The sequence below is a fragment of the Desmodus rotundus genome, chromosome 6 (assembly GCF_022682495.2).
Source record: "Desmodus rotundus isolate HL8 chromosome 6, HLdesRot8A.1, whole genome shotgun sequence".
NCBI lineage: Eukaryota > Metazoa > Chordata > Mammalia > Chiroptera > Phyllostomidae > Desmodus > Desmodus rotundus.
This window is the reverse complement of record NC_071392.1, coordinates 83,247,727-83,264,457: the sequence shown is the minus strand read 5'-3', so window position 1 is coordinate 83,264,457 and position 16,731 is coordinate 83,247,727. Positions and strand designations below refer to the sequence as shown.

Here is a 16,731-nt window from a genome sequence, read left to right as displayed (position 1 = left end):
TCACAGGCAGCTCCCCCCCCAGTTTTCCCCAGCATCCCATGCCCCATGAGAGATAGTTTGAGCAACTGTCTCTCATTCAGCCCACACCTCGGGGCAGGTAGTACCCCCCACCCACTGACAAGCTCCATACCAACCACGGCCGCCCCCACAGTTCCTTTCCTGACCTAAAAGACTGTTGTGAATGAAGAGCTCTCAGTAAAACAGAGAGAGGTAGAGGTACAAGCCCCCCAGTCAAGCCTCAACTGCAGCTTCCTCTGTTCCGCCACTTAATTTTCTGACTAGTGAGGGGAGTACACAGGCTCTTTCCCGCACACCAACTCACTTCTCACTGATGACAACCCCCCCCCGAGAACCCTCCACTCCCTGGAAGCACTTTCAGACCCGGTAAAACTGGGTTCCATTCTGGCTCTCCGTGACCTGGGCAAGTAACTTAACCTCTGTGAGTCTCAGTTTCTCCTTCAGTAGAGTGGGGGTAACAGTCCTCGTAGGACTGTTGGGGGGCTAAACTGGAGATAAAATACAAAGCGCTCGGCCTGTGTTTAACACGTACCTGGTACACAACAGGCAGGAAATACACCTGTCTTCCCCATCTTCCCCCACTGGCTTCGGTTCCTGCTCAGCGAGACCACCTGCCCTTTCCAGTTCATGAGGCTCAACAGCCAAATGGAAAGCTCTTTGACCAAGTGTCTTTTCTCCTCACCCCTCTTTCTCCTAAAAGACCACACATAGGTTCTACTCTTTCTTTTCCGGTGTCTATCAGCATTCACAGCTTGTGAGCTTTCGGCAGTACTCACTGATTCATACAGGTTTTGTTATTCATCCCTCCTCTCGCCTAGTTACAGTGGGACACACCTAGAGCCCGCACTTTCTTTTCTCCCTCTCCTGCGTGGACCGAAGGACATCCACAGTCACGGCTAAAAAACAAACAACAAGTGCCAGTGCTAGGCCTGTATCAAAGAAAAAGAGCCAGCCGTGTCTGCAGAAGCAGCAACAACAAAATGAAGAAGCTATAAAGTCAGTTTCTAAAATCCATGTAAATATCCAAAAGACTCAACGCAATTGTCACAATCTCTCCAAAAGTGCCCCCTTTTTTTCCTACTCCTTTCCCCCGAGTTGCAAAGATAAGTTTTATAATATTTTAAAAATTCAAATGAACTCCATATCTTTTCACTTTTTTTATGTATTAAGTGAGCTTTTATGGGCAAGTCTCTGAGTTAATCACCACTTTTAATATTGCTGCGGGAAAGCAAGCCCATGCGCTCCATACAGCCCAGATCGCAGAGCTTTAGAAACATAACCCCCTTTCCGGGTAATGCCGCCTGTATTTTTATCAGCATGTCTGCCTGTTATTAATTTTGATTTAATACCAGACTCTAACCATGTCTAGGCAACCTTCAGTTAATGTAATTATTCATTCGGCAAGCGTGTAATTGATCAGCTGCTACATGCCCGAGCACTGAGTTAGCCACTGAAGGAATTTAAAAGAATGTTAACACTCCTAACGCCGAAAACAAATGGCTCCCAGTCCTCAGCGTTTGTTTTTTCACAGGAACGACAATGTCCTCATTTGTGAAATGGCGTTACTGATGTATAGCCTGCCGATCTCACAGAGTGGGGTAACCTACCCAAGGCACTCTGTAAATGCTCTAAAAGCTGGAGGGAGTGTTTGTCTGCTCTCCCCAGGACTTAAGCCGAGCCTGTGTTCTTGGCCTTCCCGCCACTTGAAATACCCTCTCTCTCACCAACCGGTTGTGTTCCTGCCACTCCTTCAGAACAGTGCTTAAACTTCACTGCGCCTGGGAAGTGTGCCTGATGCGCTTGCCTGGCTAGGCTCATCTCTTCAGTAATCCCACAAGCTAGCAACATAACCAATTCGGGGGTTTGACTGGGAAGGAGCCTTTATCTTAAAAAGGAGCTCTGTGTTTATAAACCCAACAAACATCCTTGTTTTCCCGCCGCCCTTCCAGGAACACGCACGCTCACGGCAGCCACTACAACCCCATCATGCAGCAGCCTGCGCTCTTGACTGGTCATGTGACCCTTCCAGCCGCCCAGCCTTTAAATGTGGGCGTGGCCCACGTGATGCGGCAGCAGCCAACCAGCACCACCTCCTCTCGAAAGAGCAAGCAGCACCAGTCCTCTGCAAGGTGGGTGGTGTCACCTAGAGGTGTGAGACGTCGGGAGATCGGAAGTTAGAGACGCCTCTTAGCAGCGGCGGGTAGCGGCCTGTGCTCTGATCCCCTGGCCTGGGACGCAGAGGGGCCCCGCGGAGCGCCGTGTGCCGTGCAGGCAGCGCTAGGGTTTGAAGGAGGCGCTCGCTCTGGAGTCTGTTCAAGTGCCGGCCCCGCCTCTGGGGTCCGTGTTCAGTGCCAGGGCGGTGAGCAGTTCTGTCCCCTTTCGCTTTCTCTAGAAAACACTCAGTCTCACCTCTGAAGTTGCATGTGGAAACCATAACTTTTCTTAAAAATGTGATTTTTGGTTTTTTAAATCTAAGGTCAGAAATTTAACATCTTTAACTGCTTGTTTAAGTATAAGCCATAACTTGGTTAATCCTAGACATTAACCGGCAGAACAATAACAACCTTGCCCATTCCCTTTAAATCCAGTCTCATCCCAGTGAACTCTTTAAAGTCAAGATCGACAAAAGGCCCATGCTCTGGGAATCCACGGATGTGGCATTTGGAAAAGGCAAAGCTGTGGAGACAGAGGTCAGCTCAGGAGGTGCCAGGGACTAGGGTAGGAGAGGAGGGGATTGACAGATGGGTGTGAAAAGTCCTATGTTTGAGTTATGGGGTAAGGTTATGTGGCCATGCATTTGTCAAAACTTGAGCATTTCAAAAGAGACTTTTACTGGACATATACCTCAAAAAACCTGACTTTTTTAAATAAATAAATTTTCAAACAAAAAAAATTGAAATCAATATTGTGCAGCTGCAGAACTACCCTACATTTCTCTCCAGTGGCAGTAACGTGGAGGTACCCAATTGCTTATTTGGGATAGAATAATTAAGAAAAGTCCAGGATATAAAATGCCTAGCAGTTCGGTTTTCTACCTCCTCATATAGTCAGGCTGCAGAAATAATGCCTGCCTTTTTATACTCTCATTCAGAAATGAATTCAAGAGCTGACTCCCTCAAATCACCATCCTTCCAGATTCCTTATTCGGGTGGTGCCGACAACTCAGGGAAACTCCTCTCAGACCGGTGGCAGCCATCCAAAATGCTTTTGTTTGGCAGCCCTGTGACAGCAAATGGGGGCATGTCACTGTTGGGTCAGGCAGCAGTGACGGCCACCATCTCAGCCCTCACATGCTATCAGGCCCAGCCAGTGGGCAGTCACAGAATTCTGGTCTGACGCAGAGCTGGCCTTGGCATCGTTGACCAAGCACCCTTTGCCTCCCAGAGTTGACAAGTCCCTCCCGGTTTCCTGCTCACGGCCCAGCTGGTGTTACGAGACTCCTTGTTAGTGCGTTTCAAGATCGATAGCGCTGTAGCGAAAGTTACACATTTGCCTATTTTTAAGGCCAGTATTTTGGCAAAACAGCCTGAAAGACCAGTATGCAGCCAGGCATATTTTTCTTTAACATTGCCAAGTGGAGGTATTTTAATTACTGCAGTAGTGAAAACATAATCTCAAAATTGTAACATTACCACTAACAAATACTGTGGTGAGTACAAACAATGAAACAATCTTATGGGTAAAACATATTATGACCAGCCCTGAAAAAGGAACAAACATCATATCTAATAGCAACTAAACAGAAAAGTAAATAGATCCACCCTTACAGAATTTTCATCTGTCTGCCATCCCTTTAGCCAGAAGGTGCTAGAATTTCTGAGGACATATCAGAGTCTTCAGTTTCGTTATAGGCTGGCTTTGGTATTAAGGGTTGATGGGGAAAGGGAAAAGTAAGGTATTTGTTCCCTAAAGTTGCCGGAAATTACATTGGCTAATTTGATAAGGAATTTCAAATAAATCAAAATGAAGGCTACACGGTCCCTTTTTAAACATACCTTTTCCTCTTGCACTTTTCTCAATTTTCCATTACAATTGAAACAGACTGGTAAGCTTCCTATGAGGCTCAGGTGTCTACATCCAGAAGAACTTTTTTAAAAAATGAAAACTATACATACATCCATATTTGCATGGTCATGTCCCTTTCCCAGAGGATGGAGGAAGGAAAGCTAACCACCAATTTGAGTTCCTTTAGATCCGGAAACTCCCAAGAATTGAGTGCCTTCCTTTATTAAATGGTAAACCAGCTATTAGCAAGGAAACCAAAGCTCTATGTGTCGAATACCATTTCCTCCACCTCTCTCCCACACAAGGCCTGTGTATGTTTGGGAGGATGACAAGACAGAGCTCAGGAAGTCAGGCCTTGACCCTGAAGACAGGGCTGTATCGGGGTAGACCCCTTAAATCCTAGGCATTACATGTGACTCTCCACCAGGCTAGCCCAGTCCTTGGGCACAGTCCCTGCCGTCCGTACAGCCCTGGCTGTCCCCCTTGTCCTGCTGGGAGCAGGCGTGTGGAGCCAGACCGAGCCCTGAGAAGGCCAGGCTGCTGTCCCGTCCGTGCAGCGACTACCCGAAAGGAAGCACTCCAGGGGCGGCCACTTCTGCGGCCGGTTACAGATTGAGTCTGAGTGCCCCCGCCTCTGACTTCCCTCTGGAGGTTTGCAAAGCTGGGGCTTCTAGGCAGTTTGCTCCTTGGAAGATGCTGCTGCGCTGACCTTCCTCCATGAGTGTGCGCTGCTTTCTCATTGCAGAAATGTCTCCACCTGTGAGGTGTCCTCCTCTCAGGCCGTCAGCTCCCCTCAGCGGTCCAAGCGCGTCAAGGAGAACACGCCGCCCCGCTGCGCCCTGGTGCACAGCAGCCCGGCCTGCAGCTCGGCTGTCACCTGTGGCTGGGGCGACGGGGCCTCCAGCACCACCAGGGAGAGGCAGCGGCAGACCATCGTCATTCCCGACACCCCCAGCCCCACGGTCAGCGTCATCACCATCAGTAGTGACACGGATGAGGAGGAGGAACAGAAGCACGCTCCCACCAGGTGAGACCTTGTCACCTGCAGACCCCCAGAAGGGACCAGGACAGAGGTGCACTGTGTGTGCGGCCAGCTCACACAGGGAGGCAGCTACCCGTGGGTCTGGGCCACTTTCCGTCATCAAACACGGTGGCACCTATCTCCTGGCCCCCAATTGTGGTTTCACTGTGTCCTAGAGTCCTGAAGTTATTTCAAGGGACTGGCAAACAGATTTCCCGTCACTGTTTAAAGCCAAAATAATTTTGCATAATTTGGGTCTTAAAAAATAGTTATAGGCCCTGCACGTTCGGGAGACTTGAGACCATAAAAATCAGACATGAGATGCCAGTGTATTTCAACCTTCGGAACCTTAAAAAGCTCCGCCTCAGGCTATTGAACTTATTCCCAGTTGATCAGAATACTTCTCTGATATCGCCTTGGCGCTCTCAGAATTTGAAATAATTGTCCAATTAATCAGAAATTTTCCTGTGTCTGATTAACCCAATCTTTCAAGCCACCAGTGGGCTCCTCACCCCGAGAGCCTTGCTGTGTATCCCAAAGCAGTACAAACTCATTTTACTCTCTGTGTGCTTCCCGGGAAGAGGGAAGGAATATCTAATACGGTATTTGCAAGGCCATTAACCCTGGCGCCAGAGCCCCTTTTCCTGCCCTTCCCAGCCAGGCTTGGGCAGAGAGTGGTTTGCGCTTAGGCTGCCTGATGAGCCCCTGCAACCTGGCCCTCCGGAACGGCGGTCCCCTGGCCCTCTGTACCCCCAGTGGCCTCAGAACCCTGTAGATCTAAAGCCCCTTGACCCCAACCTGCGGGCCCCTCCCATTAGGGCTGAGGGCCAGGGGAGGGAGGCTGGCTACCCAGCCCTGCACCGCCAGTCAGCACGCATCCCAGGCTGGATCCCAGGCTGGATGCGAAGCTTCACAATAGCTGTTAGGCCTGAATTATTAATTCCTGGCTGAATACAATGCCAATAATTAGTCCTCACAAATCCTTTTGATTAGATAATAGATTCCCACCCTTGAAATCACTGTGAAGCATACGAGTGATTAAAACAGTCCCAATAGAGCTCTTCCTGCCTGGCATCCCCTCCCCATCTTTGTAATGACCTAACTGCTGTGGTTTTCATGGTGGGCTAGTGTGTGTCTCGTTCGCATGTCCTCTTTTCCCATTTAATGGCTCAGCCTGATCTTGGGTGTCTCGGGGAAGCAACGGAGCACTCTGGTCCTAGCACCGTGCCAGTGGCCAGAGGGCCCATGGGGTCAGGGACACCTGCACAGTGCTTCACTCCCCACCTGCGTCTGCCAGGACTGGCCTGTGTCCTTGGTGGTAAGAGCCCCCAGTTGAATCAATGCTCTGTCCCCACCCCCCACCCCCAGTGCCTCATGGCCTGCAGCCCAGGAGCACCTCAGGCTCAGGCAGTCCCTTCACAAAGAGAAAGGCTCTTCCCAGCCCCCGATTGGCCCCAGACTGGCCCCGGCCTGCAGCGGCCTGTCCACACGTTCGTAGCACCGGGCGTAAGACGGGCCCGCAGCCTCGTGCAGCCCTTTGCCACAACCGGAAACAAAGCAGAAACAATTTCGAAATCTGACAGTTGATGAGATAGGAACGTCATATTTGAAGTAGGAGATTCGAGTTGACACAGACTCGGGACACGTGTGCTTGGGAGAGAATTGAAGCGCGTGTCAGAGAAAGGGAGGATGAGGGCACGGGCTCCCCCAGCCAGGGCTGCAGGGTTGAGATGAGAGCGCCAAGCAAAGCTGAAGCGCAGCCTGGGACGCCCATGATGGAAATGACTTGGGACCTGGGGGGGCGGGGAGGGAAGCAGCTGATGGGCAGGTGCACGAGTGAGGACTGACCGCCAACAGTGACAATGGGCCGGACAGTGAGTCGCAGAGCGTCGGTTTTAAAATGCAGGGGACCACCTGCCCGCCCACCTGCCTGCCTGCCCAGGATAACGAAATGTAGCAGAGACGTAACCGAATGGGGGGAGCCACAGGGTGAGACCAGGGAGTGATCAGGAAGGGTTCAGCCGCCCACGGGTGTGACAGGATGCTCCCAGAATGACAGGCCTGTGGTTTATGGAAATATCAAATGACTGTTCCCTCTAAAAAGCGTCACAGGAAACAAGAAGACGGGAAAGTACATTTGGGTCCGAGTAGGATGAAACGGAAGCCAGTAGCTGTTTTATTTATAGAGACGTGCCTGTGTAATGTGAGCACATTATTATAACTACATTTTGGAATAAGAGAAAAATGGGGGGGTGGGGAATATGATTATTCGCTCTTAGAAATCAGAATATCATAAAATTTAACGCAGTACATATTTATCGGGCCCACCAGCGTTAGACAGTAAGTGAGGGACTGCAGGTGTTCCATAAATAACGTGGGCAGCCCGAGTCCTCCGGAGGTTTGCAGGGTAATAAGACATGTACAAATCATTATAACACGCAACAGAGTATCAGTCCCATAAAAACTAGCAGAGGACGGTGGGGATGCAAAGGGAAAATAGCTCCAGGAAATAGCAGGGGAGAGGGGGCTTTTTAAGGCCGGAGGACTGGGGGATGGGGACAAACAGGAAGTGAGATTGCACGTTCCAGGGAGGTATGTTGGGGGGTGGGGGGGGCAGTAGAGACTCCCAGGTCGGATAGCAGCAAGAGCACGTGGGGCAGCTGATCACAGAGACAGCGGGGGAGGGGGGGGCTGGGAAGGAAGGGACTTCAGAAAGGCAGCTTTGAGGGTCTCCCCTTGGACAGGTGGGGTCAGCTTAGGCAGGAAATTCTCAGGAGCACACAGGGAAGCGTCAGTCCTGTCCCCCCAAGTGCAGCCCAATGGGGAGCAGCTCGGCCACTCCAGAAACTTCTCTAGCCCCTCAGTGTTCAGTTTGAACAGGGGAGACTTCCCTCCTTGCCTCTCGTCACCCTTGATCTCAAACCCGACATCTGGGCCCTGAGCCCCTGGATTCTGATCTGCTGAGTCCCTGACCTCGGTTCCTCTTTGCTACTTACCCAAGTCTAGCCCTTGAACTCCGCCCAAAATGCTGATTCCTACTCCCCTGTGTGTCTCAGCCTCAGCTCAGCTGGACAGTCGGGGGCTGCAGTGCCCACGGGGATAGTGAGCTCAGCATCGACGGCAACACCTCTGCCAACTAAGTGTCTTTTAGAGCCAAAATGAGACAAATAATGGTCAGTGCACATTTTTATCCATTGGTTGCCTCTCACACACCCCCAACCGGGGACCTGACCTGCAACCCAGGCATGTGCCCTGATCTGGAATCGAACTGGCGACCTTTCTGTTCACAGGACAGTGCCCAACCTGCTGAGCCACACCAGTCAGGGCTGGTCAGTGCACCTTTTTAGACCTAATTACCAGTGTCACTAAATCTCCAGGACCACATTGCCCAGAATTTTGAGAGGAATGCCAAGTCACAGTGGTTGTTCCTGACCCCCAGTATGTGGCCCTGTCGGCTGACCACACAGATGACAACGGTCAGCAGCTCCCACTTAGAAGGAGGACCCCAGAGCACGGGGCAGGCGGGGAGCAAGTGAGGTCCGGTCCCTCGATCGTAACACACCTTCACCAGGTGTTCCCACCTGCATCATTGCATGGGGTATGCAGACCCTGTCGTTCTAATCCCATCCCATGGATGAAAACTCTGAGGCCCGGGAGAGGTACATGGCTCACCCAAATTGATAGAAGTTGTAAGTCGCAGAATTGGCGGCAGTCCTAATTACTGGCAAAAATAACTGTTTTCAGTTGTCAGTTCAGCAAATCTAAGGTCTGTCCTGCCCCCGTTCTGACCGCCACCAACTCCCACACACATGTGCACCGCAGTTCAGGGCCCTGGGCCGCCTGCCCCTGAGCCCCGGTGGGTGCAAAACAAACTAAACTAACAGACAGAAAGCAAACTAAACGTGTTTGGGTCCCCTGGGGTTGAGTAGTAGAAGCAGTCATGTTTTCGGTACTTAAAACTGGTTTGGATTAGAGGAGTATTTGACTGTGCTGAATAAGCCATCCCTTCCCCCTTGCAATCTCTTCAAAGTGTACAGGTGATGTCTTATTATCCAGAGCCTTCTGCTAACCTTGCCTTGTGCTGAAACTGTCCTGTGAGGCCATGAGTCCACATCGTAGGACTTTTGGTCACGAGGGTAACTTTTAAAGCGTGTGACCGTAAGGGCTCGTTGCAGCTCAGTCAGCTAGGGACCGTTTTGTCCAGTCTCCGGTACTCATTCCTGCATTCACTCATTCTGTTACCGGTGTTTCTGATGGGCGGGGTTGGCTTCATTTTGGCCACCAGGGCGCTGCTGCATTCCGTATGGCTTTGCATGTATCACAGATCATGCTACCAAAATGTAAACTTCCAGAAAATTGATTCGTGAACATCACTCACTGTTTTAGATTAGAAAACAGTTACTTGGATTGCTCTGAAAAATGGTCGACCCAACATGTTCTTTGTGGGAAATTGCAAAGCTGGAGAAGTCATTATAGAAAAGACACAGGAAACTGATGAACTGCTGCTCGAAAGACTTTGGCCTAAAAAAAATTTAGCATCCACCTCACAGAGAGGAATAAACACACACGCTCGCTTATTATTGCACATGCGAAATGAACCCAAAGGGGACTTCATCCCCATTGCCACCTGCCACTGTACCGCTCACCTCCTTCCTGCTGTTGGCCGACAGGCCACGGACAGCCCAGGTGGTGCGTGCCGTGGAGGCGGCAGAGTCGAGCCTGAGTGAAGGAACAGAGAGCCCGGACGCATGGTACCCTTTGGAGGGGCTTCATTGTTTGGTACCACTGCAGTTTGAACACCGCCCCCCCCAGCTGAACGAGGTTTCAGTCACAGGCCTGGTTTTAGGAGCTAGAAGGATGTGCTGTCTGGCCAGCCTCATCGCACCCTTCATTCAGAGCACCCCGGTGGGTTCAGCAGCGTGGTTGACGGGGTGTATTTCACAAAAGGGCTGCGTTTTGAAGAAGAGACACTGCACCAAACTGTCCCCAGCAGCGCGTCCTAACACCTCAGCAGGTCGCAAAGCCATCACTGACATTCTCGGGGTTTCTCATTGCTGTCCACAGGGCGGAGGCAGGAGGAGGCGAGAGAGGGTCAGGTACCACAGGGCGGAGCCGCACTCGGTGGGGGGCCTCTGCAGAAGGTGGGAGAAAGAGCATACACTTCTGCTGTGTGTGATGGGGGGACTCACAGTTCCTTCCAGGCCCTGTTTCTGATTTCTTGGAAGGGAGTCATGTAGAAAAAATGACCAATGGTGATATGGGTGTGTGTGCATACACACACATATGTATAATGTGTGACTCACATCATCTGAATGGAACATGTTTCAAATTTAAAATGCACATTTTTGGATCTCACTAATGACTTTAAGTTGGAAGCTGAGTGATACACCTGAAGGAGCACATCGGCCTGGAGGCATCAGCGCCTGGCCCCTCCCCTCCCGTGAAGGGCTGGTTAAAAGGGATCAGCGTGCATTTCTAGTTGGAGGGAAGGGACTGGGAAGAGTGCAGGGTGCAGCACCCACCCTGGCGAAGGTGGCAGGGCGGGCAGCTCCATCTCAGTGGTGGGCCAGTGGGCAGGGACAGCTGTCAGCGTGAGCAACCCCATGCTGGAGGAGGAGCTTCTGTTGGTTTCCATCTTCAGTGCTTGTGGGTAGGAGGGGCGGGAGAAGAGATAGTGGGGCAGCCTTTAAGAGTAAAGGCAGACTCCACATGCCTCAGTCGCAAAAAAATCTAATGACCTGATTTAAAAATGGGCTAAGGACTTGAGTAGACATTTCTTCCTTCCTTCCTTCCTTCCTTTTCTTTTTGAATAGACATTTCTTAAAAGAAGATATATAAGTGGCCAACAGCTATGTGAGAAAATGTTCAATATCACTGGTGGTCAGGAAAACGCAAATCAAAACCACGGTGAGCTAGGCTATCCCACCTGTCAGGATAGTGGTTGTCAAAGAAAGAAATGGTACGTGTCCGCAAGGATGTGGAGTCACTGGAACCCCCGCACACTGCTGGTGGAAATGTCAACTGGTGCGGCCACTGTGGGAAATAATGTGGAAGTTCCTCAAAAAATTGAAAACAGAACTACCATAGCTCCAGCAATCCCACTCCTGAGTGTTTACCCAAAAGATTAAACTCAGGGCCTCAAAGAGGTACCCGCACTCGCGTGCACCCTGCGGCGTCATGCACCACAGCCAAGAGTGGAGACGCACTAAGTGTCCATCGGATGAACGGGTACAGGAAATGTGGCACGTGCATGCAATAGAATACTGTTCAGCCAAAAAAGAGAGTGAGTGCTAGCTCTTGGTTCAGCCTGCCTCTGCCCCTAACTAGCTGTGTGACCTTGAACAAGCAAGTGGCCTGAGCTCTCCACATCTGAAGTTCATTGTTCTTAAAAGAATCTGAAAGTCAGAGTTGTAATGTTCTTTCCCGCATTGTCTGGCTGTGAGCACTGAAAGAGATAACATGTGCAAAGCGCTTTGAACGGCCGTTGTGCATCCAGCAAACATTGCCTGGACTTGTAATTGGTATTGTGGTCATGGAGGAGCGGTGTTCTTCAGAGAGAGCGCTGACCACAGAAGCAAAGGAGTGAAGGAAGTCATGGAAAGTTTATGGGTGGAGGTGAGTTTTGAGCCTGGCCTGGAAGGATGGAATTGACTGAGACTAGCAAATAGAAAGCAAAAACACATTCCAGATAGAGCTGGGGTGGGGGAGGGGGTGTCCCGGGTTTGCATCTTATCCTGCAGCAGTGTTTTCTCCACTGGGGCTGATTTCTTTACTTCTTATCTCCTTATTTCTTTTCATCATGTTAAAATGATGAAAATCATCTATTGCCATGACAACACAATGCAATTGTGAGCTCTGGCGGCTTTGTTCTTTACTCAGAAATGATGTTCTGTCTAGGCCATTAAGTAAATATTTCTCATTCTACTCCTTTCTCTCTCTCTCCCTCTCTCCCATTAACCAATTCATGATGGGCTTGATTAGCGCTCAGTAATAATTAGACACTATAGTGGAATGAATCCCAGTAGAATCGATACATATGAGCCTAAAGAATCCATAGTAATAATGTCAAACGTGTGCTCGTTTTTAAAGTGCCTCATTTAGCAACTTTCCATTTGTTTGCTAATCTGCATAGTATATTCGAGTAGAGCAAAGAGGTTCCTGACAATAGAAGAGATCAAAACCAGAGCTATCAAATTAATTCACCGGTTCCAGAGCTGGGGGCTGCACGGTCACCGCCTCCCTCCATCTCCCCTGGTCCTGGGAGCACTGTGTTGCAGTGTGGGGGGTAGGGCTGGGGTTCCCTTTATTCGCATCTTCCTACACCAGAGATTACACACAGACCGGTGGGGGTCCCTTCCCCCAGCCCCACCCACCACAGAACACAGCTGCCAGCCCCCTTGTCTTTGTCTTTTTGAGGCGGCTTGCCTTCCTCCCAGGCTCCCTCCCCCTCTTTCCACAGCTCTCCACAGTGCCTGCTGCTCTTGGGTTCCTCCTCCCAGCTCTCAGCCTCGGGGGTCTTTTCCTGCTGCCCCACTCACTAGTTCTCGGGCCAGGTCTCAGGGCTGCACCCGCCCCTGCCAACCCCGTGTGCTTTTTTGTTTCCCAATAAGCATCTGGCCCTTTTCAAAGTCGAGATGTAATTCACTTGCCATACAAATCACTCATTGAAAATGTAGAATTCATATAACTCAATGGTTTGCGTATTTTACATTAAATTTTAAAATTGTGGTAAAAAATACATAACACAAAATTTGCCATTTAACTGTTTTTAAGCACATACTTCAATGCCATTAAGTACATTCGCTATTTCCAGAACTCTTCCATCACCCCAAGCAGACTCTGTACCCACTGAGCAATAATAACTCCACATTCCTCCCTCCCCCTTCCCCTGGTCACCTCTAACCTACTCTCTGTCTATGACTTTGCTTTTTCTAGGTACCTCATGCCACTGGAATAATACACTCTCTGGCCCTTTATGTCTGGCTTATTTCACTTAGCACAGTATTCAAGGTTAGTCCATCCCGCAGGGTGTATCCGAACTTCCTTCACTTTTATGGCTGAATAGTGTCCCGTCGTACCACATTTTGTTCTTTCACCTGTTGATGAACTCTTCGGTTCTTTCACCTGCAGCCTGGTTTCGCATCTTGGCCATTGGGGATACTGCGGCTGGGACGGTGGCACAAGGTCTGTCTGAGCCCATGCTTTCAGTTCCTTTGGGCATATGCCCAAGAGTGCGGTTGCTGGGTCATGTGGTAACTCTCTAGCTTTTTGAGAAACAAGCATATGGATTTTTTTGCATTTAAACTGTTATAAATGGCCTGGCTGGTGTGGCTCAGTGGATCGAGTGCTGGCCTGCAAACCAAACAGTCGCCTGTTCGATTCCCAGTCAGTGCACATGCCTGGGTTGCGGGCCAGGTCCCCAGTAGAGGGCGCATGAGAAGCAACCACACATTGATGTTGCTCCCCGCTCTTTCTCCCTCCCTTCCCTTCTGTCTAAAAATAAATAAAATCTAAAAAAAGTAAATAAACTGTTATAAATGGGAGGGGTAGGTTTATATCAATTAAAATTGATCTATTTTATCAGAATTCATGTGAAGAGCCATAAAATACATGCTGATTCCTCACCTTCTTTTGAGCTCTGAGCAGTTGTCGTCTGTACAGCCCATTTGGCAGTCTGTCCCAGAGGCTCTGTGGCACCCCTTGTTCTCTCTGACTGGCTATTGTAACGCTTTTACTGTTAACGTGCCGTGTTTTCGCACAGCCCTCCACTGAGACCGCAGTCCCCGTCTGGCACAGACGCGCACTGTAGTCCTTTGTACAGGAATTCCCTGCAGCAACTAGCGGACGCCTTCAGGATATTTAACTGATGAGTTTTAATTTCCTTCATATCAATCTTCTGACTTATGTCTATCCTGGAAACTTTTCCAGCAACTCTGCACCTCGATAGGATTTCCTTTGCCAGGAGACGTTTTTTGCAAACCTGTCTGCACGTGTTCGATGCGGTAACACCACTCAGAGCGATGACAGCAGCTGACTTGGATGGAATGCTGGCGTTATGTCCTGCGCTGTTCAAAGCTCGTTCCACATACTTCCTCACCGAACTCTCGGGCTAAGCCTCCGATGTGCAGCTCCTGTTATTAGCCACGTGTTACTGATAAGGAGATAGACAATCACTCAGGTTGAAGAGCTGCCCAAGGCCACACCACCCACAAGTACTGCTGGGAGACAGCGGGCTGCAGGGCCCTGTTCCTGCCCACAGACAGTTAGGCAGGGACCCCCTCGCACCCTGAACCAGGGAGGACGGAATATGCAGCTGCTGGAGGAATTGTTGGCCCAGGTGTCAGCATCGAGGGCCACACCGGGCCCCAAGGCCAGTCACCGCCCAGCCCCCACCTCCCAGCCTTTTGTAGGTGAACAGCCTTCCACGCACCTTCTGCCCAGCTGCCTGGGGTCCTGAGTTTGCCCACATCTCCGCTGCCCATAGGAGGCAGAGCTTGACCTTAGAAAAGGGCTGGCTTGTGACTGGCCTCATGACCTTGGCCAAGACACCTCGGTGATTGCTGTGTCCCCATTAGGTGTCTATAAATACCAGCTTCTTCTCTTAGCAAATTAGGTGGAAAACTGACCATCTTACTTAGGCAACCAGAATGTCTTAAAATTAGATGATCGATACACAAAAATAGATGAAATTCCATTATTTTCAAAACCTTCACAGTAAACAACAGATTTTATTTCCATCATCCCACCGGCCTCTGTCTGAGCTTGGAGGCAGGCAGAATTGGTTCCCAAAGTAATCTCACCAACGTAAATACCTCAGGGAAAAAAGGTGCTGGCCGAGCCTCCAAAGCCGGTTCCCGCTGTTGGCACTTTAAGTTTCAGGGTGAAGAGCAGGGGTCCAGAGTGACTCCCGAATGTGCCTGCCCCCCACCCCCCAGCAGGAGCCCCTCTGACCTCACCTAGACCCAGTGCTGTGCCCTCCCTGCTCCGAGGGCCGGGCACCCCCACCCCCACCCTGTGCAACATGCTCTCAGCAAAGAGACTGCAGGTGGTGCCCAGTCCGGCTCCGAGCTGGAGCTCTCAGCACAGCGGAGCTGTATTGTGGGGCCTGCCTCCCCAGAACCTCACTTTTCATCCATCTCTCTGTCTCTGCAACCGGGTTCCTCCTGGATGTTCCAGTCCCCGCTGCCCAAGTTTGCCGCAGCTCCAGGCCCTGAGTCTAAGCTCTGCTCTCCCCTCTTCCGGAGTACCCTCCTGTAACAGGGCCTCCGGTGGCCTGGGTGTTTCTGGACTCTGTCTTTGCTGAGAGGTCCCCTTACGGTGGCTCAGGGCGCACTGCCGCACAGGGATAGCCCAGCCCCACTCGAAGCTTCTCCCCAGTTTCGAGAAGCACCTGTAGGCCCACCTGCAGCCCTTTCTCACATTCATGTCCCCATCTGCCAGTTAGGTGGCCCTTGGGCCCCCTGTCTGCCCACTAGGATTATGGAGAGCGGAAGTCACATCTGCCCTCTCTCCCACTCTGCCTCCACCCACTGCCTCCAGGCACGGAGAGGGGCTTTGCCCACAGCCCATTCCGAACTGCTGGTTTGGTGTGTCACTCCTCACACTTCTGACTTGTCCTTGCCCCTCTCCAGCACTGCCTCCAAGCAGAGGAAGAACGTCATCAGCTGTGTCACGGTGCACGACTCCCCGTACTCCGACTCCTCCAGCAACACCAGCCCCTATGCCGTGCAGCACCGCGCCGGGCACAACACCAACGCCTTCGACACCAAGGGGAGTCTGGACAACCATTGCGCGGGGAACCCCCGGACCATCATCGTGCCACCCCTGAAAACCCAGGCCAGCGAAGTGTTGGTGGAATGTGACAGCCTGGTGCCAGGTAATGTGGGGACCGGGCAGGCCAGGGTCTCTGTAGAGACCGGTCTTCTTGTTTTCTGCTCTAGCGGTTTGGTTGTGTGAGCAGACAAGTGCCAGGTTATTGCAGATTTTGTTCCAGTAGCCAAGAGAGGAATCCGCTAAACATCACTTCGGATAAGCAGCGTTTCCATTATTAAGTTCTGTAGCTAATCCCTCGCTGCCTTTCCAGTGGCTCTCCCTCTGATGTGGTTGGTAAATAAAAATAAGAGCCCAGTTCCCCATCCGCCGGTCTCATTGACGCATAGTGTTGGGAGTCCTCAACCAAGTTCTGGCATCGGTCCCTCCAGGGGCCGGGGCCACCTGTGCGGGTAGAACCTTCTCCGAGTCCGCTCAGGTTCTTCCTGAGTCTCCTCAGAAGTCGCCACTGGGAGGAGAGGGCATGGCGAGCGTGTTTGTCCCTCACACATTGCTTGAGTAAAAGGATTCCTCCCATCAGGGAAGGCTAGTGCTGAAAACGGGGCCCTAGAAGAAGGGCTGAGAACTTAGCCCTCTGGGTACACTTAGCGCCTCGCCCCCGATTTGGTAGCATCTCTTCAGAGTCTGCCTGGCTCAGGCTCGCCAGTGGAAGAATTGGGGGAATAAACCGGAAAAAACATTCATGCTCGCTTTTCTGCCGCACACCACCACCAGCCCATCCAAGCCACTTAGAAGGAAAGGGATGTGAACTACCGGAAGATTTTGTTTGGACATTAGCAGCTGTTGTTCATCGGCTGTTATTCATTCATCCGGTGTCACCTGAGGCTTCCCCAGGAGACCTGGGAACCTTCTTGGGG

General features: G+C 51.0%; 1 protein-coding gene across 4 annotated transcripts in view; it reads left to right on the top strand.

The window, feature by feature from the left end:
• Positions 1–16,731, top strand: part of HIPK2 (homeodomain interacting protein kinase 2) — a 169,142-nt gene that overhangs the window by 137,171 nt on the left and 15,240 nt on the right. For all 4 annotated transcript variants that reach the window (XM_053926491.2, XM_053926489.2, XM_053926492.2 and 1 more), the window contains exons 11-13: positions 1,968–2,147; positions 4,769–5,050; positions 15,676–15,920. In XM_053926491.2, coding sequence (XP_053782466.1) covers positions 1,968–2,147; positions 4,769–5,050; positions 15,676–15,920 — 707 coding nt within the window. The remainder of the gene's footprint in view (positions 1–1,967; positions 2,148–4,768; positions 5,051–15,675; positions 15,921–16,731) is intronic.